This window comes from Aulonocara stuartgranti, assembly GCF_965226115.1.
Source record: "Aulonocara stuartgranti genome assembly, chromosome: 17".
Lineage (NCBI taxonomy): Eukaryota > Metazoa > Chordata > Actinopteri > Cichliformes > Cichlidae > Aulonocara > Aulonocara stuartgranti.
Window position 1 is genome coordinate 6,634,845 of NC_138953.1, and position 26,583 is coordinate 6,661,427.

The 26,583-nt window shown below is 39.9% G+C and overlaps 2 protein-coding genes across 2 annotated transcripts; both read left to right on the forward strand.

Annotated features, from left to right (window-relative positions):
- Nucleotides 1-218: 218 nt before the first annotated feature.
- On the forward strand, nucleotides 219-2,711 carry foxd3 (forkhead box D3). The gene has a single exon (XM_082511454.1). The coding sequence runs from the start codon at nucleotides 1,041-1,043 to the stop codon at nucleotides 2,232-2,234; it is 1,194 nt and encodes a 397-aa protein (XP_082367580.1). The 5' UTR covers nucleotides 219-1,040; the 3' UTR covers nucleotides 2,235-2,711.
- Nucleotides 2,712-8,229: 5,518 nt separating this feature from the next.
- alg6 (ALG6 alpha-1,3-glucosyltransferase) lies at nucleotides 8,230-26,068 on the forward strand. Its single transcript, XM_082511906.1, has 14 exons — nucleotides 8,230-8,419; nucleotides 8,657-8,741; nucleotides 9,032-9,121; nucleotides 9,346-9,434; nucleotides 9,649-9,731; nucleotides 10,100-10,164; nucleotides 11,456-11,641; nucleotides 13,896-14,031; nucleotides 17,152-17,237; nucleotides 18,602-18,686; nucleotides 18,878-18,948; nucleotides 20,028-20,096; nucleotides 22,265-22,457; nucleotides 25,099-26,068. Exons 1-14 carry the CDS (start codon nucleotides 8,338-8,340, stop codon nucleotides 25,294-25,296), a joined length of 1,518 nt encoding a protein of 505 aa, XP_082368032.1. The 5' UTR covers nucleotides 8,230-8,337; the 3' UTR covers nucleotides 25,297-26,068.
- The last annotated feature ends 515 nt before the right edge of the window (nucleotides 26,069-26,583 follow it).

Genomic DNA, 26,583 nt, shown 5'->3' on the forward strand with positions numbered 1-26,583 from the left:
AATAAAAAAAACATGTCTAACGTATCCTTTCAAGGAGAGTTACATGCACGGACTCTACGCTAAAATAAAGTGTGGGGATTAAAAATAAACTACGCATGCACAATTAAACAGTTTATATATATATATATATATATATATATATATATATATATATATATATATATATATATATATATATATAAGTAGTCAATACATATATATAGAAGTCAATACATTCATGAACTTGAAGGAAGATTCCGTTAACTTAGCTGTTGTCGTTTTCATTCTGCAGCTGTCAGCAGAGTTCGCGTTAGCAAAGTTAAAGCTTTGGTTTGTTTTTTAACGCGGTCACATTATTGCGCGTCAGATCTTTCAATCACGCGAGCCAATTTTCTCCCCCTCCTCCTCTTCCTCCTCCCTCTGCCACCGTTAAATGGTCTATGACGGACGAACACAAAAATAAGCGGAAAGCAGCACTGCTGATGTCCCATTGTTGACAAATCCATGAAACAACTCCAGTTTGCATGGTTTAACAGAGAGGAGAGGAGAGGTGGGTGGAGGGAGGAGAGTGGAGAGAGGACAGGGGGGCGTCTGTCGTCACCAAACCACGTGTCCAGCGCTGATAGTATATCTTATAGTGGGGAGGGAAAGTAATCTATCAGACAGTCTTGTTAAAAGCCCCGGCCTTTTTCAGAGCAGCATGTGTCATCTCGGCTCGGTTCTCCAAATATCGCTCGTCCAGGAAATCTAAGCACCGAGAAGGGACGTCGGAGCGCAAAAGTCGCGCTGTCTGCAAAACAACTTCTAGGCGAGACGTGCTGCTCCCCGGGCCTGCTCACTGACCGAGTGGAGAAATATTTGTAGAAGTTTGAAGTTCCTTGTCGGCTGGACTGGCAGGCGTCCGGTTCGATCACATTTAGATTTTTGGGGAGGGGAAAGCATCCGATCTGTTGACAACCAGCAGCGCGAGCGCACTGATCGCGCGGCTGCTCTGTCTTTTTCGGCTGCAGTGAGACTTTTTTAATAATAAAAAAAATAAAACGGTGTCAGTAAGAAGTGAGATGACCCTGTCTGGAGGCAGCGAACGAGCCAGCGACATGTCCGGCCAAACTGTGCTCACAGCCGAGGACGTGGATATTGACGTAGTGGGCGAGGGAGATGAGGAGGGCATGGAGAGGGTGGACAGCGACTGCGACAGCCCAGGAGACGGCATCTTGCACGACCTCCGGGGGGAAATGGGAGACGAGGAGGTGGAAGACGAGATCGAGGTGGAGAAAGAGGAGATGACGTCCGGGGTAGGGAGTCCGTGCTGCGAGAGCGCCGGGGAGGCAGAATCGGGCACCGGAAAAGGAGAGGGTCACGACCAGAGCGCAGCGCCAGGTGCGATCCAGAAGCCCAAGAGTAGCCTGGTAAAGCCGCCTTACTCCTACATCGCACTTATCACCATGGCTATCCTGCAAAGCCCGCAGAAAAAGCTCACCCTCAGCGGGATCTGCGAATTCATCAGCAACCGCTTCCCTTATTACCGTGAGAAGTTCCCGGCGTGGCAAAACTCCATCCGTCACAACTTGTCTCTCAACGACTGCTTCATAAAAATCCCTCGGGAACCTGGTAACCCCGGCAAGGGCAACTACTGGACCATGGACCCCGCTTCAGAGGACATGTTCGACAACGGCAGCTTCCTCAGGAGGAGGAAAAGGTTCAAGAGAGTTCAGCCAGATGTGCTCAGGGACCAGACTGCTCTCATGATGCAAAGTTTCGGGGCGTACAGTCTTGGAGGGCCCTACGGGAGACACTACGGTATCCACCCGGCGGCGTATTCCCATCCGGCTGCTTTGCAGTACCCGTACATCCCCCCTGTAGGTCCCATGCTGCCCCCGGGCGTCCCTCTCCTGCCCTCGGCGGAGCTAAACAGAAAAGCGTTCAACTCTCAGCTCAGCCCGAGCCTTCAGCTTCAACTCAGTAGTCTCAGCACGGCGTCTATGATCAAATCAGAGCCTTCAAACAGACCTTCATTCAGTATAGAAAATATAATCGGGGTGTCCAGTGCCTCCTCTTCCTCGCCGGGCGCAGCTCAGGCTTTCCTGCGGCCTCCTGTGACCGTCCAGTCGGCCCTGCTGAGCGCGCAGTCCCTCTCTCTGTCACGGACCTCAGCCGCTATCGCGCCCATCCTCAGTGTACCTTCAAATATTATTTCTGGACACGTTTTACCCTCAGCGGCGGCGGCGGCAGTGTCCAAATGGCCTTCACAATGACTTCAAACCGAAGAGAAAGCAAACTCATATTTTTATATAGAGACATTATTACTGGGAAGTGTGAAAAGCACAAATTTATAGGCAGCACTGGACTGTAAAGCCATGTAAAGACTGTTGAAAAACAGAGAACAAAAAACGAAAAAGAAGATTTTTTTCTGTACAGGTAATATTTGTAAATATTTGTATAAAAAAAGACAAATGATTTTGCCAGTTTGACTTTTACCTGTTCCTTTCTCCCCTTTGTTCCTGTTTGAGATCTGTGGTAATTATTTTACGTTTTTTTTCTCCTTTCCTTTTGTAACAGAAGCTCAACTGGACATAGTTACTTTGGCTTCTTTTTCATACAAGACACAAAACCTCTGGAAAAAAAGAGACTGTTTATAATAATAATTTTTAAAAAATACAAATATATGTAATTCTATGTAGCTATATTGTGTTGTAAACTGAATTTATTTGTAAATAAATCTAAGAAAGAATTAAAAATCAATTTTCATTATTAACATTCTTAACATTTTTGACACGTGATTTGAGAAAAAAAATCGCATTATTTCAAGGGAACATTTTTCACGGTAAAAAAAAATAAATCGTAAATTTAATTTGAATAACTTCACAGTTCGTGTAAAGCATACATTATTAATATTGCTACACAAAAAAATCGAAGCTGTCTTATTTTGTTGTCTGTTTTCAGGCTTAAAAATATCGAATATATAAAATATTATTATTAATAATAATAATATATAACATATATGTTTTTAACATTACTTTCAATGTTTCATTTTATCAGCATAATTCAAAGTATTTCATTATTTAGAAATTGAAATAGAAAAAAATTAGTTATACTTTACACTTTACTTTACACTTCCTAAGGATTAGAATTTAACAAAATATATTTTTTTACTGCTGTTGCGATTGACGTGGTAGCGTTTAAAAACATATTTAAAGTTACAATTTAACAATAGTATGCAAATAAAAATAACTAAAAATACTGACAAAGGTGTATGAATAATATGTAATCGTAAATTTTAAAATAAAAATAAAAAAAACTTGTAAAAGCTTTGAGATTAGCTTGCTATAGAGTAAATTCAATCCTGAAAATTTGCGCGTATGCCTACCTTATATTTATGCTTTTTGCAGGAAGGCATACATCTAATTTGTATCATATTTCAGATGATGGGATGTGGCATAAAGAGGTGAATATTGAGCACAAATCAGTGTAGCCCTTTATTAAAGTATTTACCCTGGAATTTCCTGACAATGCTCCCTGACAGGGGGTTACAGTTTAGACCACAGGTTCACCATCACATCACACGCTGTACGCTTTTGCGCGATATTCTGTGGCTTGGCTCCTATAAAGGTAACAATTTCGCAGTTGTGTCTGGCTAATCACTTTTACACAAACAGCAAGTGGTGTGCGTGTGTGCATATGAAAGCGAGAGTGTGAATGTGTAAATGTGTGTGTGTGTGAGAGAGAGAGAGAAAGAGGGTGAGCGCGAGGGGTTTTAGGGGCTATATTTATCTGATCCCCATGGGAAAGAGAAAAAGGCCTCTCTCTCCGCTCCAATTCACTTTCAGACACCGAAGAAGGTGCTGATGATGCAAAAGTCTTCTCCAATGTCACCGTGACATTTCTACTTACTAAATTCATTATTATTCAGACTATTGATATCATTCAAATTACCTACAGCAGTGACTGTGATGTTATTATTTTAAAGACCAGTCTTTGATTATTTATCTACTGAAACATAAAAATAATATATAAATTAAAATGTGAGACATTGTCTGCATTGCACTGCCCGTAATAGATTTCTGATCATTTCTGCCATTTTTTTCCCTTGCCATTCGATCATGCGATTATAAAATGACAAGGCATTAAATATAGCAGGCTCTACAATGAAGTGATGGCTAAAGAGTACAGTTAGAGAAAGGTGAGTGAAATTTTGGGGGATGCAGAAATATTCAGAAAAAGCATCAAATTTTAAATACCAAAAAGACTCAAACTTGCACTTGTTGAACCTGTTTATTTAAACCTCTAATTTATTTCTTGTGTGACGTGTGTACATGGCTATTCAGACTCCACAAAGCAACATTAACCCAGCCTCGCGCGTCTGTCTTATAGGATGCGAGCATCTATAATTACACTTGCAGTGTTGCAGTGTGAAGCCCGGGTGTGAGATCTTGCAACAGGAGCGATGTTGCAGGCTGACAACACCTTGAGGCCGTGACATCCATGCCGCTAGGGGGCGTCAACATACACCTGCGGCTCTTAATTAGGGTGATCATAAATAAAATAAATATTTGTGAAAACCTGAAATAATACATCAACATTTTCCACCTAATTTTCTTTCTTCTTTGCACACACACACTTCCTGCTGGACAAATTTATCCGAGTAATCTAACTGCAAATTTGATTTTAGATCATAAGTGATGTTTTACCATTTACCATTATTTTTGTAGTTTGTAGTAACATTGTAGCAGAGTATCTGCAAGTGGGTTTTTTTTCCCTTTAAGCTAAAATTGGTAACGTTAATTGTGTTAATATTTAAGATACAACACAGAGAGGAAACACCGAAAGCAAAGCTTTTGTTAACGACAGAGCACTAAATTCCTGAACCGAAGCTGCAGTGCTGCAAATACAGGCATGAACAAGATTTCTAGCAGCACGGGCCTACTTAAAGGGTAAGCCAGTGCAATAATAACAATAACAGAGTTAATGGCTATTATTAATATTATTATTACTATTATTAAAATTATGCTACGTTAGCTTAAAGTTATTTCTTACTTGTTGTTTCATCAAAACCAAGCGCAGTTTCGTGTAATTATGGTGCAAACTATGGCGCACAATTTGCTAAACGAACGAAGACGCTCATTTATAGACGCTCGCGCGCCCGCCCGCACGGGCGCACACGATAATGAGCCATGCAGCTGCACGTGCTTGTGCACAGGTGGAGAAAAGCCTGGGTTGTAGTTCCCACAGCTCCACCAGACAGGCTATATTAGTATCCAAGCACAATCTGTAAATACAGCTCGCTCTCCCGCCCCTCTCTCTCTCTCTGTGATTCCTGACTTGTTTTACCTCCATATAACCTCCTGAGCGGAAAGAGTTTATGTAGAGGTTGTTTTTTTTTTTGTATTTTTGTTTTGTTTTTTAGTGCTGATTGTGCTTGTGGCTATGATAGGTAACAAATCCTTTTTTTTAGTATATTATCAATGCATAAATGTGTCCAGTCAGCATTCGTGATATAAAAAGAGGTCACAGCTCTTTTTGAACCTAAAGTTAGATTATCGGGAAAAACAAAAAACAAAACATAACATTTTTTTTTATTTTTACTTGGATCTCTTTTGTGTTAGACATACGTTTGTGCTGTCCTGTGTGAAGAAAAAAAACGTAAAAGGTGGTGGTGGTGGTGGTGGTGGGGGGGGGAATCTGAAGACCTATACACAGAAAACTGAAAGAGAGAAATTATCACTGCCCGTTGAAGTTGCTACAACTCTTAAGTTCAAAGTGCGTGAGGTAGATTAAGAAGGAATATTTTATAGAGAAATTGAATTAATATCCAACATAATGCACTTTATTTTTCACAGTACAACCTTTAAAACCAAAAACTTACAATTACTGATGTTACACTATGCTGCTTATGCGTGATCAATATTAGCTGCTAGAGCAGTGTATAGTCATCTGTAACTCTGTATGAGTTTTAGCTTTCAGGTTTGGGACTCAAGCCCATGCACAAACTGTGGGATGCTAAAGTAAAACAAAAACATCCTGTAGCAGGTTGGGAAATGACATCACTGCAAACAATGATGCATGAAAAATAGTTCAATTTGTCCATTCACTGAAACCCAAGTAAACAGTTGCACAGGAATATATAATAGTGATTTGTCCACTTGCACTGAGGCTTGTTAGAGCTCATGAGCCCATTTAAATCCTCCTTTCTGTCCCACCGAAAGGCAAAAATGGCTGTTGAACTTCATTTGCATTTAGTTTTTATCTGTCTTGTCCAAGTACACAAATTTAGTGTTTAAGAGTGTAATGATGCTGCAATCTCAGAAGCCAAAATTCCACATTTTGCAGGACCCTATGAGGGTGGATGTGTCTTTAACATACCAGAGAAGTCTCTGATCCATGCAGAACATTAAACATCTGGGTGATGATATTGTTCAAAGTAAGCTGTTAAAGTGCAAACCATGACCTTTGTTTCAGAGAGTGACTGCCAAATATAACTGAAAGACTGAACCAGACTGATACAACACCCCTCTGGACGTAGGCTTTCAAAGCCTAGCACAGAATTGAAATGCTATTAAGTGCACACAAATAGTGCAGGATTTTTCCAAATGGCAATTAATTATGCACTCAAGAATGAATCTGAAAAGGTGCAGGACTTCTTTATCATCACAATTCCCAAATAAGACATAATAGGAGAAATCTCTATGAAGTTCTGGATTTGTTGATCCGGCTTGACTTGCTGTAGCAAACATGACTGTTGACATGATAGACTTTAGTGACATTGGGAAGCAAGGCCTAGGCCTTTAATAATAACTAGGTCATCCTGCACCACAAGCTATAGCCTTCTCCTGGGCGGAGATTACAGACAGTAAATGTAGGTACAGCAGTTGCTGAATATTTAAAAAGGCATAGAGATGAAGCAATAAATGACAAAGTAAAGCTGGCGTGGCTGGGCATTAATAACTAATGGGTACCAGTGAGTTATAGGCTGCTGCTGTTGTAATGAAAGTGTCATTGCAAATCAGCAGTTGTCCGAGGTTATTATTATTTATGCATAATTGATGCCAGAACCACAAGGAACATGTCTCATCCAACAAACCCTAACACCTTGAGAACAAAGATGATGGTGTCAACAAAAGAAAAGGTCACAAAGAGAAAGACGCCCTCTGGCTTGGATTTAGCCTACAGTGTGCAGGGAAGACAAGGTAAGGATGTGATACCCATATCTACATCTGTGTACAGAAGATTAACACAAACTAATACACTAGTTAGACTGTCGCCCCTCTGCTGCTGATTATATAGTGGATTTTTCTCTGTCACTTTGATATAAATTTTGTGAAATCAGCTGTTCCTGAGCTATTTGCAAAGACTTAGAATTAAGCATTTGTTATGACAGTAACAATTTCCAGTTTGGCATGGATGCTTGCTTCTTTAATGTCCAAACTTATTGATTCCATGTGCATCCATTTTATCTGCCAATTTGTTTGTTCTGCTTCCACGTACCTCCAAATTTGCAGAAAACAACTAAATATATTATAAACTGTATAGTATTATTATGTTTTTACTTTCTTGGATATAATTTGAGATTTCAAAAATGTTTCATAGTCATATTTATATTGATAAGAAATGTTAAAATGTTTTTCATTATAAATGTAATCATGTTATGTGGATATTGTAGACTATTGGAATTGACAAATTCATATTCCTGATTATGATTGTTATGAATCAGCTGTACTGGATAATGGACACATCTAAAACCTGCAGGACACCAGCACTGGAGGCCTGGAGTTGCCTAATGCCTATGCAGTCAGCCTCGCCCCCCCAACCCATGTTATTAAGCAATCTTAGGAGTGTTCATTTATTACCAGGCGGCCTCTAACCTCCAAATTCAGCATCAGCTGCAAAAAAAAAAAAAGCGAAAATACGGAAGAAATAAATCTTTAATAATGCATAATACCCATCATAAATCTTTTTTCAGAGATGCCTTCACTGTGCCTGGGAAATTTAGAATACATTATTCGACTTGTAACTTCTAACAAGTGAGCACAAACTGTGAGAGTAATATACCAAAAAAACTTCCTGTCACGTGTTAAAAAAAGTTCTTGGATGATCTGAAACTGGATTATTAAAACGCGTTTGATTACTGCAACAACTGAACGAATGATCGACAAAAGTGAAGATGTCAATTATTTCCATAGTATTCATGAACGCATCATAACTGTCGGTCGCAACGTCAGAAATCCAGCGACCAATGAGTAGTTGAAACGAAGACTTGGTGAGTGACGTATACAGGAAGCGAAACAGATTTCAAAAGTGTTTCAATGTACCGATTTTTATTGTTTATTTCTTCCACAAATCCTCATTTTACCGAGTAAAGCTATGCAGACGTGGAGTCTCGTATCAATTTGCGTGTTGCTTTCCATTATTGCGAGATGGGGAGTTTCGCTAAATTCATATTCAGGTAGGAAAATTGTGGAGGTCGGCGTTTAAACACTACTTTCCCTTGGTACAGTGCTGTTTATACTAGTCAAAACAATGCTTTCAAATTGTTTTAACCGTATCAGAGTGACTCTTTCGGTAGTTAGCGTCCACTCAGTGATTTAAAAACGTGTTAGCGCGGGTGTGTTGTGTGGTGGCCATTCGTTCATGATGCAAGCTTCATAGTATTCACACTAACGGCTCAATGATTTTCCACCAGGGGCGGGGAAACCTCCCATGTTCGGCGATTATGAAGCTCAGAGGCACTGGCAAGAAGTGACCTACAACCTCCCCATTCAGGAATGGTCAGTCTAGCACCTCCCGGTGTTTATTCACAGGACCTGTTTGTAGTAACTGGGTCTTATTACAGGTCATGGATTTGAGAAATGTACTGTGACACTCAAGACGCACATTACTGACATGTGCTGTTCCTGCTCTTGTGTCCAGCTTACAAGTTTGAGATGGACTGATGTGCGAAACATTAAATACGGATAACATCAACAACAGTTTTTCCTATATACAGTACACGCTACATTGCTTATGTAGTATGAAACAGTTTTGTTGATGAAACTATGTGATCTTTCTGCTCCCCCAGGTACTTCAATACTACAAACAATGACTTGAACTACTGGGGTCTTGACTATCCTCCCCTCACTGCTTACCACAGCTGGATCTGTGCTTATCTGTAAGCCATTTGGATTATTTAAAAAGGATCTTTCACATAATATTTGAATGTTAATTTAGGAGAGAGACAGAACAAGAGTGAGCATACCATGGGAGAAATGTTAAGGTATAGTGATGTAATAACACAACTGCCCACTTTTAGGAACCAATAAAGTTAAGTATTTGTACATTTTCTGTAAGGAAAAAGAAAAAAAAATCAAAATACATGCTTTGTTGTTTCTGCAGAGCCAAAACAATAAACCCTGAATGGGTGGAACTCCACAAGTCCAGAGGTTATGAAAGTACACAGCACAAGCTATTCATGAGAACTACAGGTACTGTAACTATGAGAGGTGAAAGAAAAAGAAAAGCATTCATAATCCATGTCTACTTCATATTTACAGCAATGTTTGTGGTTATACCTGCTTAGATATTATGCCCAAATCACTGTAATCATTCACATCATTGTATACCCATGGACCTTTTCTGTTACTTTGTATAACGTAAATTTGAGATCATGCAGTCTGTATTTTTTTCTTTTTGTTTCAGTGTTAGTTGCAGATTTGTTGATATACATCCCTGCGGTGGTTTTATACTGTTTATACCTGACTGATGGATCCTCTAAGAAAAAGGTCAGAGACGAGCTGAGCATGAAATGATTAGTTTTCAGTTAAAGACCCAGACCAGCCCATTTTCTCTCAGTCTGGGAACCCACCCTTATTAAAACAGATTACAGCACTAGACCTCCAAATTGGGAAATTATGGCGTCATTATTGTAAGTTAATCTGGTTATATGATGTTATTACAGTTCAGCTGGTCTTCATACATTTACAGTGCAGTCAATTTGAAGGGATCATTTCTAATGTTTTGACGGTGTCTTATGTTATCAAACAGTGAAAGAGGAATTGTAGTTAAACAAGCTTCTCACAGGATTTGATTTTAAAAGGTTGTGTTTTTACTGCTGCGTTGAATTAAAATGTCTGTCCTTTTCCCTTTTTAGGTTTCCGTTATGTTCTGCTTTCTACTGTACCCAGGATTAATTCTCATTGACTACGGACATTTCCAGTATCCTTTATGCACACGTGCATTCCTATTATAAATTGTATTCTTGTATATTATATGTACCATTAAGGTTGTCCTGAATGTAATTAAATTGAATGTAATATGAAATAATGACCTATAAAGGTATCACACTTGAAAGCTCCAATCATAATAAAGTGTAGTGAGTTATATTTAAATGCACTGCTCTAAAACAGATCAAATCTCAATGGGAAAAAATCATGCTGGATATCTATAACTGATATGGACTGGGTCATGTGTTAGGAGTGAAATTTGTGCTCCTTGCACAAAGGAGCAGACACTGGCCCTGCTGGTCGGTTAAGGACCTACGGTGCTGTCCAGCTCTCCTAGAGTAACTGCCTGTCTCCTGGAATCTCCTCCATGCTCTTGAGACTGTGCTGGGAGGCAGCAAACCTTATGTCATTGATGTGCTGTCCTGCAGGACTTGGACTACTTGTGCAACCTCTGTAGGGTCCAGGTATCACCTCAGGCTGCGAGTAGTGATACTGTCCCTAGGCACATACAAAACTAGGGGAAAAAATAATCTCAGTGACCTGTAAAACCTTTCCTGTTTTTGGGGTTGTCTCATTGTTGCCCCTCTAGTGCACCTGTTGTTAATTTCATTAACACTAAAGCAGCTGAATTAACAACCACTCTTCTACTTAACTGACCAGATCAATATCCCAGACTTTTAACTGATTTGATGCTGTACTCTGATTAAAAAGTGTTTCTTTCTTTTTTTTTAACACTGTATATATTTGCAGCATCTTTTGAGTTTAGTTCACTGAGAAACAGAGATTTAAGCATTTAAAATATTTTAACAACATAAAAATATACATTTATTTTACTGACTTACGTAACATAACTTTAAAAAAAAAAGACAAAAAAAACACAGCTTGTCCCATGGGGCAGATTTAGCACCACAGCATATCTATGGAAACGCTGAACAGCTGATCCTAGGATGGATGTGGAATTTCTGCATTCTTTATTATTCAGATTTCCTACATACAGTAGGTTCAATAGGATTAAAAACATTTGTTGTTCTGGCTTAAAACAATAGATTTACAAAAACAGTTTGAAGAGATGAAGAGCGCACCAGCTAACCAGGCTGTTATTATTGTTATTCAGCCACTGCCAAATACAACAATGAAAAGCTGACGATGTGCACACTATGCAGCAGAACTGACCTCAGGATCAGCAGCTATTTTCTGGATCGCTTGTTATACATCTGCAACATTAAGTTGTTTAGCTCCAGAAAATTGCCCTTCCAGACCAAAATTAACCTTAACGGTATCAGGTACAACGGAGTGAGCCTGGGTTTTGCCCTGTGGGGGATTCTGGCTTTGGGTCTGGGCTGGGATGTGTTGGGCTCCATGGCTTTCTCTCTGGCTCTCAACTACAAACAGATGGAGCTGTACCATGCTTTGCCTTTCTTCTGTTACCTTCTGGGAAAGTGCATCAAAACGGGCCTGATGGGCCGAGGGTGAGTCTTATTATTTCCTTCCATAATGAAGATGATTGTTTTTTGCACTGACGCATAGTCCAGATGTTCATCTCCAACCTCACCCACAATTTTAGCACTGATTAGATAATAGTATGATTCTTAGTATGATTCAAGGGTCCAGTTGGGGTCCATTTTTCTTGGCCTTCAGACAATAATTCTGATTGCTACAGTGCCAGACAGGACAGGCAAAAAAAAAAAAGATAATAGTATGATTCAAATACTGTAAGCTAAAATGATGAGAATGGTTACTTAACAAATCCCAGTGTTGTGCATTAAAGCAATTTCCAATATTTTTAGGTGTTTTCTATGTGTAATACATTTCCTTATGTTGGTAAACAGCCTGTTATCAACAGGATTTTCTGAAAGGGTTACATATAAAATAAAGAAATGTCCTGTTTTGTACGGGTATACTTGTGACTTTTAATTTTTGTACCTGCATTCTAATCAGTCCAGTCTTTTTGGGCCACTTAAAATGTCTCGGTAGAGCTGTGATGTTATTTTTGTTGCAGTATCTGCTGCCCTCTTGGCCAGATCTCTCTTAAAAATATTTAAGGGTGAAACTGGTTTTAGGTTCTATCTTGTAACAAGACTGTTCTTTCTGGCTCAAAATGGCTTGATATCATTAATAAGTGATATGTTTGACAGATCATAGCCCAACAAGTTATTTACAGCAGTTATGGGGAATTGTTTTATGTCAAATATCGTAAATTACTTTTTGGAAGACAATCAATTTTAAGCACAACACTGGTAAGCATTTTAGCGTGCTGGTGGTAACATAAAGTTCACAGTGCTACTATGTGGAAGAAAAGCAACAGCATTTAAAAACAAACAAACAAAAAATCCCAATATTGTTTACTGGGATTGTATTTACGGTGCTTAACAATTTTTTTAGATGTAAGGTTTATGTCATAGCCGCCCAAAATTAACAGTATTGGTAATTACCAAAACATTTTTTTCTCTAGAACATGTGCAAGCCCTTTGGTAAATGGCCTATATTTATATAGCGCTTTACTAGTCCCTAAGGACCCCAAAGCGCTTTACACTTCCAGTCATCCACCCATTCACACACACATTAGCCACCCTGGGGCGCACTGACAGAGGCGAGGCTGCCAGACACTGGCGCCGCCGGGCCCTCTGACCACCACCAGTAGGCAACGGGTGAAGTGTCTTGCCCAAGGACATTAAAAAGCACATTATTGTTTTTTGATTAATATGCCAAATTACACTTACTCATTGACATTACTCACGAGAAAGATACGTTTCAGTTTTTGAATGTTACACTTGATTAATTTCTAAATTCTTAGAGAAGTTCAAAGTGCCGGCTCAAATTTGGGTATAAAAACCTGTATGTAGTTTGTTGTTTTCCTAATAAGTAACAATATATTTCTTTTAGTTTTAAACAGGTGATTTAATAAATTTGTTGAGCACTGTACTTTTGTTCATTAAACTTAAAAAGCAATCAAATAAGGTAACACAGAAGACTCTTTGGCTTTCCAGTTTACAGGTGGATCGCGTTTATATATATATGTGTGCATACTTGCCTTTCCCCCACACGCTGCGATCAGTGATGCCCTTCACTAGAGCCGAACACAAAATGTCTCAGGAGGACTTATAGTGATGACTGTGAAATCCTGAATGTTCAACTCTACATTTGTTGCTTGTACTCTGTGATCACTGTGCACATATGTTTCAACAGAATGCCCACACTAGATATGTAATGTCAGTGTATAAGATAGCAGTGTCCTCAGGAGTGTCACAGAATGACTGAGGTAATCAGATTGGATGCTGTTACTAGTGTGTCCAGTGTCTGTTTATCTAGTAACAATGTACCAAGGGCATTTAGTAGCAAATGGAGAGCTGGATTAGAAGGCCCGGGGGGAAGATATGTCCAGATGACACTCTGGCCATGCCCAAACTCCTCAGCTATGCCTGTGTGTGCAACTTAACCAGCAGCTTCACAGTTACAGCTGACAAGATATCCTGACCTACACTGAACACTTTCAGCTGATGCATGGCTTTCACTGCATTCCTTAACACAAGGGTCAAAGCCCAAATTTAGGACTTGCACACAGTATGTGTGAACTGTTTTCACAGACAATTTTAAAGTAAATACTAAAGCATCTGGGGGAAAGTGATTATAGGAAGTGGGGAAAGTATTAGTAATTGCTTGTTTTCATTAGTTCATTATTTATGACATATGATTATTTACTCTCCTGGTTGTCTTTTCATGTAGGCTTTTCTTGCTGGTGAGGGTTGGTGTAACAGTGTTGGCGACTTTTGCCCTCTGCTGGTTGCCCTTCCTGGCTGAACCCAGCCAGGCCATGCAGGTGGTCAGGAGGATTTTTCCCGTGGCTCGGGGTCTGTTTGAGGTAACGTGTAGTTCCTTAAATCAAAGGTTTACCAAAAAACCACATCTGACAAACATAATATTAAAAAGAAAACATGTATGCTTTTGTCATAACAACATCTGCATTCTATTTACACTATACGTGCTTCTCTTAAGCAGTGTTACTAGAAATGATAGCATACATTTTCATTGCTATGCAGATGATACCTGACTTTATCTATCCAAGCCAGAACTCACACATTAATTCGTTAAACTGCAGGAACATCTTAAATCCATAAAGATTTCTCTTTATAAATTCAGATAAAACTGAGGTTATTTTACTAAAAATCTTAGAGACTTGGTTTCTAACTAGTGTGGACGGTATTACCTTGGTCTGAATCTTGGAGCTGTTTTTCAGCAGGATATGTCCTTCAATGTGCATACTAAAAAATATTTAGGACTGCTTTCTTGCATTTTTCCAAAAATATCTCTAAAATTCGAAACATCCTGTCACAGAGTGATGCTGAAAACCTACTTTATGCATTTATTAATGGTTGGTTCTAAAAAAAAAAAATTATCCAAAATAGTATTATTGTAGGGAGGTTACTGTTGTTGTGATTTTGCACTATATAAATAATATAGAGCTGAAACGAATACTAGCCGTGTTAATCTTGAATTGAGTTTTTTAACTGAAAATGGGAAGACAGCAATTATTTTAATCAAGTATAATACAATTCCAAGTACAACCAGTGACATGTAATAAAAAGGGATGTATATGGACTTTAAAAATTTCCATTGTGGGTTAAGCCAGCGTGGGTGCAGTTATGTTTCTGTTTGATCAAAGCAAATTACTGTGATCAATATCAGCAACTTCACATCTTATGATCACTGGTAAACGACTTCTCTTTGGGCTGAGAATTACTGTGAAATGCTGTTTCCTATTAAAGGATTTACTGTTCTACTGTTTCGAGCATTAAGCTGTTACCAATGTTAGAAACAACACACACGGCACTACTCCGCTATTGCACTGGTTCCGTACTCACAGCATGGCGAAATACCCTTCCATCCACTAGCGCTTAGCTGCTTGGAAACAGATACCCTGCAGGATCAAAGAAAACAGTGGAATAAATCTGTGAAAGGTCAGGAGATCAGTTTCACTCTATCTCCGGGAGGTGTTGGGGTTTGGGGTGTACAGTAGGAGGATAGAGATAAATCTCACTAATTTATGACCAGGTTGTTTTCGCCACCTCGTAGCACAGCCATGTTCTAGCCATACGAACCAAGGAGTCTGGTGGACGCAACACTTGAAGGCATATCAGAGCACGTCGGACAGCTGCTTTCACCTACTGACTACATCTTCGGAAAACAGACACATAAGCGTATGTTTGACTGTTTTGCAAGAACAAATGTACATGTTTGATATACCGTGGTCACCCACTTATAGCCTGGTCACTGGAATATGATATTAATTAAAAAAGTAAAGTGATGATGGCGAACAAGAATACTTGAAACACCTCCGCAGTCAGAGTGCGTGCGTGCGTGTGACTGACAGCTCGGAGGCCAAGCTTTGCGGCTCTCGTTTCTGAAACCCTGTAACCCCCTCTTGTCCCGGTTCCCGAGGTGGAACCCACCATAAGGTGTCACGGATGTGAGAAGTAATTGAAAATTCTGCCGGGGGAGCGGCTGGCATCGAGCACCGCGGCAGTATTTGTTCAACGAAATGGTTCAAACATAATACACAGGGTGTGAGAGACACTATGCTCGCCTGTGACGACAGCACGAAGGGGGCTGCTGGGGGCAAGTTGTCCTGAACTAATTGGGAAATTGTGCACGTAAGCAGACGCCTCGGACAAGGGGACGGGGCGAGAAGGGGCGGTGGGGAAGAAGAGGGCTGGTGACTGGTGGTCCCGGTGGCTTCTGTGAGGGAGCAGTTGTAAGTTTACCCACTGAGCTGCATTCTGGCGTCTCACATTGCTGCCTGCACACAAAAATGGCACCAAATGCTTCTCCCTGTGAAATTCCATGCTAGTTTATAGGTGAAGGGGGCTGCACCGCTCTCGCTCAGCCCACCCTGACATCCATGTGTTGCCTGCTGCACTGCTGTAACAGTTATTTGGAGCAATGAGCCAGAAAGGAAGGACAGAGGGATTGGGCTGAGAAAACACAGCACTGGACGGCCCTGTGCTGCTGACTACTTTGCCATTAAGATCGGCACAGCTGTGCAGCCAGCAGCTGTAGAACAAAAGAGAGGGAAGAGGCCAGAAATAGATTTTCTAGATAGAATCACACAGTGAAAACATCCACAGCCTCTGTGATGTGTGATATCATGGCGCACACTGGTGGCTTTGGCCTCGATATCCCGGCACAACTGCTTAAGCACTTAAATCAGCTGAAGCACACACAATGAGCTCCTCATCTGATATCAGCTTTAAACCGCAAGTACTTTTCAGCTGGTATTAAAGAGGAAGCTTCACGCATACCGTGTACTGTATCGTATATATAATTTCAGTCATCTTAGAAATGAGGCACATTATTAACAAAAGTGACACTAATATGAGAAATTGCACGACTTTTGATTAATAATGATAATAGTAAATAATGTAAATGTTTACATGCTTATTTTTTCCATAACTTCCTCTGGATTCAGCCTCCCAAAAATGAGAATTTGCTACTTCTTTTTTGTTTCAGATATATATATATTTTAAATTTTTATAGCCGTATTTTGGATTATAGTTTAAAAACATCCATTCATGCTCGAAATTATGTCTTCACTTTTCCAATGCCTGACATTTATCAGCAAAGCAACAAATCAAAAAGATAACAGCTATTGTCAGAAAATAGAATTCAAAGAAAGTTATTGGCTTAATATATCGACTTCATCAAACTTGATCCCAAAACCCCAAGGTTACAAATAAGCCCCATGCTTTTCCTGACAGGAGAGAAAATGTATGATGGAGGGTTATGAATAAACGTCATCCCACAGAGGAATTTTGTTACACTTTCTGAGAAGGAATAATTTCTTAGAACAATTAATTCTTTGTGTTTCCTGCCATTTTCTATTTGACCAAGGTGTGTGTTTGTGTGTTTGTGTGTGTGTGTGTGTGTGTGTGTGTGTGTGTGTGTGTGTGTGTGTGTGTGTGTGTGTGTGTGTATGTGTATACAGGATAAAGTGGCTAACACATGGTGCAGCCTGAACACCCTGATAAAGATCAGATCCATTTTGTCAGGTGACTCTCAGCTCTACCTCAGGTGATCCCTCTATCTGTTTAACAAGTTTCACTTTATTGTACCCCCCCCCCCCCCCCCCCCCCCCCCCCCCCACACACACACACAGTTCCTCTCTCTCTCTCTCTCTCTCTCTCCCTCTGTTTGATTTTTTTCCTCACTCCTTTCATTTCCTGAAAAAACCAAGCTTAAAGACAGTGATCCAGTAGTTGGAAGTAAGGTCATCACTTACATCTCATGAGGAGCTTTTGAACATAAAGTCATTGATCTCTTTGAAAATGTGGTGACAACATTTTAAAACACCCGAGAAATATTGAAAAGACTCAATCGATGTGACGGCGAGGTTTTATTTTTTGTTTGTTTTAGCATAATTATGGATCTTGTGTGCAAATGTAATTCTAATGTAGGTATGAAAGAGAAGCTGATTCTCCGCATACATTAGAAGTTATCTTGACCAAAAGTTGGGGTCCTGTGCAGCCACGCTTAGAAAAACTTTTTGCAACAGTTGCGTCGTGGTGGAGCCTGCTTAAATAACCCAGCACGCTAAATTTAGGAGTCCTGCGTTCGCAGCACGGACACGTTTCTGCCAGACTGCTAAGTCTGGGGATCAAGTTAGACTTCTTTTACTGTCGTGCATTTGAAACAAATGAAAAACACTGCTGTCTTTATGGCGCACAGGGTGGATTGCTAAATGCTCTGCTGTGGGTGTACATAAAATGAATCAGCTGTGTAAAGTCATACAGCTCCATCCAGACAGCAAATGCCCTACACATAGCACACGAGTAGCACACTTGCTTTCATACACAATAAATATCCACTTACAGGTCTGCCATTACTCTTGTGTATATTGTACATGTACACTTCTTTCTGTCTTCTATGATTTGTAGTTTAGTTAGTTGACACCTCAAACTAACTCGCAGCCTGACCTTTCAGCACATTTATACACACTGACTCCAACACGTTTTTTTTCTCACGCTTCTACCCCCAGAAGGTGACAATTGAGGGTTACTGCCTGGTAACCCTCAGCAGGGGCCATTATTTTGGTCCATTACGGCACTGCACACAACTTGGTTACAGATCAGAGGGCTGTCTAAAAAGAACTGTGGCATGAACTGAGAGTTAAATGCTGATATTCATACAGTGCCAATTAATGAAAACAAATCGTGCTGTTTTTATGTATTTTGTTGCCTTGGTAAAATAATGTATTAGGAAAGTCTTCATGAAAAACATTTCCATGCATCCACGTCCACTCAGTTCATAAGACTTGCATACAAACCTTGAAATGTCATGCAAATGCAATTGAGAATAACATTGCCTACATAGCACAGGTGATACTGTTTTGTTTTTTCCTTCAGTAACTTCATCTTCCATCTTCATTTGTTTTTCAGTCTTGCCTGCACTCTCCTGGCGGTTCTACCTTCCTGTATCAGGCTATTAACAAAACCAACCTTCTGGCACTTTAAACTGGCTTTGGTGAGTGTTTTTGGCATTCAGCATTTTTAAGCCAGTGAGGTTTATCATACATAAGTATCATATTTAATTTAACAAACCCAGTTTCTTTTTTGAGAAGACGATCTCGAATATGTTTCTCTTCCTTCCCTTTGTAATAAAAAGTGTAATATTAAATATAGCAGTTTTACTGATAGCCCCAATGTCACTTTAAGGTCAATTCATCCCTGGCGTTCTTCCTCTTCTCCTTTCAAGTCCATGAGAAGTCCATCCTTTTGGCTGCCTTGTAAGTACAAAGAAGATAATTGTAACTTCTTGAGGTTTGTCTCATTGAGTGACAAATGTAAATGGTACTTTCTCTGTCTTGTAGCGATATCTGAAATATTCACGAGTATAGATTTAATTTCTACTCACAAAGGAGCCATTCGCCTTGTCAAATCTCAGATTATGTCGTACAGAATTCTAATGGTTTCAAATCATGTTCGCTTTGTAAAAATGACGTCATCCTCCTGCTGTACCCCCAGATTTCTTTTTAAGTACCGAGAAGTTATTCACCTCTGTCAACACAGATAGGAACCCTGCTTCCACTGCCATGATTTGTGCTGTGTCAGAGTTGGGTCATATTTAACAGGGTGAAAGCAGCACTAAAAGAAGTGAGGTGTGTGCGTGCGTGCGTGCTTCATTATCATTTACCTCCATATGTAGAAAGCTGTAGGTGGGGTGAAAAGCCTGGGATAGATTTGACAGCGAGGGATTTGGTTCCTAGATCTGGGCTCATCTATTAATCTAGATTAGGGTAGATTGTTGCTTTATTAACTATTGAGTTATATCTCCCACCTGTCCTCCTGAATCAATCAGTAATACATGTCCAGGGATTAGGAAAGAATGGTAGGCGGCAGCTCGGGGTGTTGTTTGCGCAGGATCAATTATTGGGCTGTAACAGGATCACCGAAGAGCACTGACTGTAATTATGGGATCGGGGACTGATGGAAAGTGCCCCCCTTTGAGCAGAGTGTACAACTTGCACTGAAGCGAGCTAGCAAGTTCAATTAGCAACAGGCTTAAACGCATATGAACACAGATGCATGTGCATGTGACGCATGCGGTCATAAATGTATCATTGCAACTTCTTGGCAAAACATTGGCAGTTCTTCAAATGAAAATAGAAAACTTAGCTAAAGTGTAAAAGATGTATTCTCGAATAAAATAATGTGGTACAGCAAAGACTGACTGACTTGTAAATACTTGTAAGTGGATGTTTGATCAGCTCAGTAGCTTTAATATTCTTTTTACTCTAGTCTTGTCTAATCGCAAAAGTCACGGCAGTCTATTTAATATTGAGTTCATCTGAATTTCTTTTTCTAGGCCTGCCTGTCTCCTGCTGAATGACCTCCCCTTGATGGCCCTTTGGTTCCTACAGGCCTCGACATTCAGGTAAGAAGGAAAGTCTTTTGAAATCACTGACAACACACAAAGGTTGGAAGATTAACATATAAAAACGGGCGATCTGTTGTTAGATTTGTTTCTAAATCTTATTTACTGCAACTTGGATAATGGAATAATAGAGTTATGCAATTATAGTTATTTTTATGATGGGAAAAAGTTCAGCAATTATAATTGCTTTAAAATGTCCCGTTTGATTTGCTTGCGTATAAATCTGGTGTCCGGCTGTTGGGTGCTGTTTCTTGTCATTTCTTTTACTTTGTTTTCTATCTCTTATTTAATGAGAAACATACAAAAATTAACCTGAAAAGTTAAATGGTGTGCTGTGTGGGTTGGAGCTAAGCACCATGAATGGAAAACACAAGTAGTGCTGCAAATGCTCCATCTAACTTTCACCAGCTGTTGTTAAATTCTTCCGGCAGCACTAATTGTTGTGCGTGTGGTTTAGTATAAGGATATCTGGGGATTACACTGCATAGTCTGCATGCCTGCTGTCTAAGTGTGTGTTGTGTAGGGACAGGAGGTCATTCTGTAGCTGCTCCCCTGTACAGTCTGCCTTGGACTTTCACATTATCTGCATCCTCTCCAGACTAATTTAAAAAAGAAAAAAAATACATCTTTTGTTAGCAGAACTGGCTGAATGGATGGTCAAGCATGACCACTTTACGGCCACTGAATGCAGCCAGTCAGTGTAAATGGAGGAAGTGTTAAACATTTATCTACTGAATAGAAGTTTTTTTGTTTGAGTCCAAATCTGAATAAGTAGTTTTTTGTCTGGGGAAAGGTTTTTATAAGCTGGGGCGTTGTGTGATTCACTGTGAGTCAACTGTTGTTCTTGCCCATGCTCCTCTACTAAACTAAGATAAGCTCCTCGTGAATTACAGAGCCATCTCTCCCTGGGAGATGCATGCACATACAGGCCTGCAGGATAAAAACTGTTTGACTTACTGCTGCACTTAACAAACTTTGCACTCAACTTAATGATGTTGATGGGTATGAAACTCTGTCGTGCTCTCCATCAGCTGTAGGATCAAACTTGATTTATTTTCTAACAATCATTTAAAAATCTGATATTGTCCCTTTTCTTTTCAGTTCAGTTTAATTTAATTTAATTTAATTGCATTTTATTTCTATAGCACCAAATTTACGAGAACAGTTGCTTTGAATTGTAAGGTCACCATAATACAGAGAAAACCCCAAGACTCAGATGAACGCTACGAGCAAGCGCTTGGTGACTGTGGGAAGGAAAAGCTCCCTTTTAACAGGAAGAAACCTCCAGCAGAACCAGGCTCAGGGAGGGCCAAGCATCTGCCACGACTGGTTCGGGGTGAGAGGAGGAAGACGTCCTGTCTTCCTCCTCTGATACACACATTTATACACTGTGTGTATAAATGTCCAGCTGTACCTTGCATGTAAAGGCAATAGCTATAATATCTTCATGATATAAGAATCACGTGTGATTCTTGCTTTTGGGGCTATATTACATTGAACTAACCAAAGACATCAGCGTGAGTTCATGCCCATCCTCAGAACTTTTCTGTCTTTATACAGGTGCAAATATTTTTGTTTGTAGAGATACAAAGATGCCAAGAATGAAAAAGAATGTGAGACTTGGGGGTGCTTTTAATAATAATAATGGATTGGATTTATATAGCGCTTTTCAAGGCACCCAAAGCGCTTTACAATGCCACTATTCATTCACTCTCACATTCACACACTGGTGGAGGCAAGCTACGGTTGTAGCCACAGCTGCCCTGGGGCAGACTGACAGAAGCGAGGCTGCCATATCGCGCCATCGGCCCCTCTGGCCAACACCAGTAGGCGGTAGGGTAAAGTGTAAACGACCAGGACAGAGAGCCCGGGGATCAAACCGGCGACCTTCCGGTTACAGATGCGCTTCCCAACCCCCTGAGCCACGGTCGCCCTGTGGTGCTCTTCACTTTGTATTCGTGTATTGGAACAGGACCATCCAGAGACTTGATGCTCATTTTGGTCTGAACTACACACCTGTGAATTTTCATAGCTATATTTTGCTATTGCTATGTGTGCAGTAGGTCCTGCTACAGTAGTTGAAACTGATTCTGCCATGACAACAGACAGACAGGCTTAAAATGTAATAAAATCTGCTATGCTTGTCCTTTTCCTGTCTCTGTGTGCAGCATGCTTCCTTTGTTCCTGAAGGACGGCCTGCTGGTGCCCTACATTGTGACCTCTTTGGGCTTCCTCTTCTTCAGCATTTATTTACTGTCTGCACTGGATCACTGTTCAGAGGATAAACTGAGACTGGGAGCTTACAACAAGCTGTTTTATTGGGTACTGAAGATGGACCTGGCCTTTATAGTGAGATGGAAGGTCAGTATTGAAGTGCTGTTATAATAATTTACATTATAGTTCCAAATATTCACTGATTTGTTTGTTTGCACATCAAAAGAAACCATGCATATATGAAATCTTGTAACTGTTTCACATTTACTCAAGAACTGTACTTGAGTACACTTAGGGGTTCTTCCAGTGTAAGGCCTTATTTAGATGGCCCCTGTAGGGAATCTTTGTAAAGCCTGTGAAGCAGTCTACAGTGTAACCGACATGGTTGCCAGCATTTATGTTTGTGCAATGTGACGTGTTAATTAGCATGTGAGCGTGTCCAGTCCATTTGTTTCAATAGAAAGAAATGAACTGCTGGATCCTGAGTCCTGGGTCCTGACTTTTTGTTATGGCCATTTTTTTTCATAGGTAGACATATTTTTCTTTCAGGTTTTTCCATTTCTTTCTACATTCCCTCACATCTATGGCGACAGTCCTTATTCCTTATATTGAGACGATGATTGTTATGCTTTCGCTAATTTTTTAAAAAACTGCGTATGCGAAAATGCACTGGAGGAATTGATCGTACTGAACAGGTCAATCAAAATAGTTGCCTGCTCCATCGACGTGACGTGTAGTTACATTTCCATATCAGGTGCATGTCAGGTTACACTGAGGGTTTCAGAGCGGTTTGCAGTAACGTAGCTACAGTGCAGATTTCTCACTGAAGATCCCAATAAGATTCTTCAACCTTCTAGTTCACTACATATTTCACACTCACACATTTCAGTTATAGTTACAAATCGCTTGAATGCACGTATTTCATTAAAATATGATTCACTGTTACCAGTTGCACTAAATAGTAGTGTGAAGAATTAAAATCTAGACATTAAATCAAAGTTAGTAAATGTCAGTTTGTTAAGTCAAAGAGCATTGATTTTGGCTGTGTGTGGTGCTGTCCCACAGATGGGGTTAACGTTTATAATTATGGCTGCTGTTTTAGTTTGTTGCTACTAAAGGTTATTAAAGGTCATTCAGATTAAATTAGACTTTGACCTAAATACAGATTTCGCACAAGAAAAAGCAGGTAAAACTCCAGCACAACCCAATATGAACAATTTTTCATTAGCTGGATTTAACGCTTTATCTTTTAAGTGTGGTTTCGTTCATGTTGTGTGCTTGCTTATAATAAAGGCTCGGCTTTGCAGTTGGCAAACAAAGACAAAGACATGTTTTCTCTGTTACATAGTGGGTGGAGGATGTACAGATGATACATTTGTAGTAAGAAGAGTGCTGATATCAGGGTCCCAGTGGCACTAGACCTAAATTGCAACTGTGTGAGAAGACATGCCCGACTGTATAAATAAATATCATGTGCTGGTGTAAGCTGTGTAAGCTGTCCAGGGATGAACGCTGCTGCCAACCAAAGAATTATTTATCGCTTATTTAAGTTTCCATAGCGTCTGAAGTGGCTTCTCTGCCGACCCCTTAGCGACAGGGGCACTGGTGGGGTGTCAGACATTAGGAGAAGGTGTATTTTTATAGCACGTGTCATTAACACAGGTTTGCCTAGATATATTTATTTACACAAGCAGCATAAATAGCGAGCCCCAATGATGGGGATAAGGTTTCATGGGTTTTGGGCGGCTGGGCGGTTGGCAGGCCCGAGGTGCTTCCTGCACCTCACAGACTGATCTTTGGGTCATAAACCGCAAGCAGATAGATGAATGATGTGACGCTCACCATCACATCTGTTTGCAAATCTGTAACGAGATAAAAAGCAGTGACCATACCTTGAAGAAAAAAAATCTAATTTGCTGTAATATGATATTGCAGACCTCGTTTCTTTATAGCACCTCTCAAGTGACTAATTTGATGTCTGTCACTTAGTTATAAATATTCAATGTCATATGGGCTCTATTTTAAATTAAATTACTAGTTTGATGTTATGTGCATAGTTAGTGTTAAGGGTAAAGTCAACAGTTTGTTTATAGCCCGGGGTAATCAGTTTTTACAAGTTTCTAAATGAAAAAATTCATTTAATAACTATTACATTTATTTTAAGAGTTCTCGACATGAAAGATTTTGACTAAAGGCTGTTATTTTGATGAATACAGCTGTAAAAGATATTTGTGTCACAGCAATATATTTTTAAGCCAAGCTCCACAAATGTTTTCCAAACATTTTGATCAGTTCTTAAATTTTTGCTTATCTGCCACAGAGATCCCATCTTTGACCAAAGGCACAAAGTTACACTTGTTTCCTCACATAAGTGTCTTTTGTCCCGTTTCCCGGCCCCCCAACTGGTCCCAACACGTGGCTGCCCCTGCTTGGTTCTGCTGGAGGTTTCTTCCTGTTAAAAGGGAGTTTTTCCTTCCCACTGCCTCCAAATGCTTGCTCACAGAGACTCATCTTTTACTCTAATATTGTAGGGTCTTTACCGTACAATATAAAGGACCTTGAAAGAGGTTTTCAGTGTAAATGAAGGCACTGGCTAAGTAACTAACTTAGTAGGTGAACTTATTTTGTTAGACTAGCATGAGATGCTTTCTTTTATGTTGTAAAGCAGCACGTAATCCACAGTTTTTTCTGAGCCTCTGTGCTGTTTATTATGATATCAGCATTTTGCATGGTCTTGTAACTCCCAGTCTCAATGAGCCAACAATCACACTGCCTTTATCTCTTACAGTTCTACATCAGCATTGCAGCCATGGTTGGCCTGAGCATCGCAGCCGCAGTTCTGATCGCTCCGCCCCATCTGCCCGACTTGTTCCCAGTCTTAATATCTACTACAGCTTTCCTGCATTTTTTGGGAACTTTTATACATTTCAACGTGGTTCAGTTCAGTGAGCCTCCCAGCAGAAAGAGCCAGAAGAAGAGCAACTAAGTCACACCACAGGTGAAGGTGTTGATCTGATTTTACACCAGTGAAGTCAACCTTACCCACTGAGGTATATCTGCTTTTAAAGTGCATGAGGCCTTTTACCCATGCCTTTGTGTACAAAATACAAAATAACACAAGTGCTCATTAAAGAGTTGGATAAATGGCATTTCAGAAGAATTGTGACATGAAATGAAAGGAAATTGTGGTATTTTTCAATGTGGACCAATGAATTTAGTGCAATTCAAAGACAAATCTTGCATGTTGTCAAGGTCACGAAATGTATTTTGGCTAAAAATGATAGAGGTTCATGTGAAATTAACCTACCTTGTTGAATTATTTGCTCAGACTACTCATAAATTACCAAAAAAATACACAATTCCTGGCTAACCTGGCATTGTATGGCCTATACTGACTTATAGGCCTGTATGCCTTGGCCACAGGAGGTAGACACAATAACATAAACACCTGCTGTAATGTTTCCTTTTCATGGGGACCAGAAGTGTTGGTCTAATTTTATGGCAACTATTGACACCAAAGTTTGTGGTCATGTGTAATCATATTATGAACAGTTTCTGTTATTTTATCCACATTATGTCCTTGAGGTGGTGGTAAAGATGCACCTGATGTGCTGCACTCAGGCCTGCCAATGCTGATATCCACCCATTCATGTGAACTTTTTATTGAAGTTCATCAAACTGTTTTTTCACTGTACATTTTTGCCTAATATTAAAGCTGTTTTGTACAAATGTAGTTTTTGCGAAAATAAATCAAATTTACCAGCATCCTAAAAATGAACATCCGCTTTATTGCCACATTGTTCAATGACTTGATTCAAAGCAGCTTCGTATAAACTGTCTACATTAAGCATGTTGCGTGCTAAATCACCCCTAAAGGTCTGGCAGAGAGAGAACCAATTATTGGACAGAAATTATATCTTTCCGAGCCTTTACTCAACATCATTAAATATTCATTACGAGCCCTTGATACTACAAGTGTCCTGCACAAAAGACCCGTACATTTAAAACAAAACCAGTGACGGGAGAGGCCTTAAAATAAGGATGATGGAAGGTGACATATCTGAACATAATGCTATAAAGTTGAAATACCACAGAAAAAGGTACAAGCAATTTCTATATCCAATCTCTCTGCTAGTTAATGACGGGCATAAAAAAATCCATTACAACTATAAATGTTATCAGGTCAGCCAGGGTTGCCTGTGCATCTGAGGCTCCGGGCTGGCGGCCAATAAAGGGCTGCAGGGACAAATAGGAGCCCAAGATCTGAGTTAAT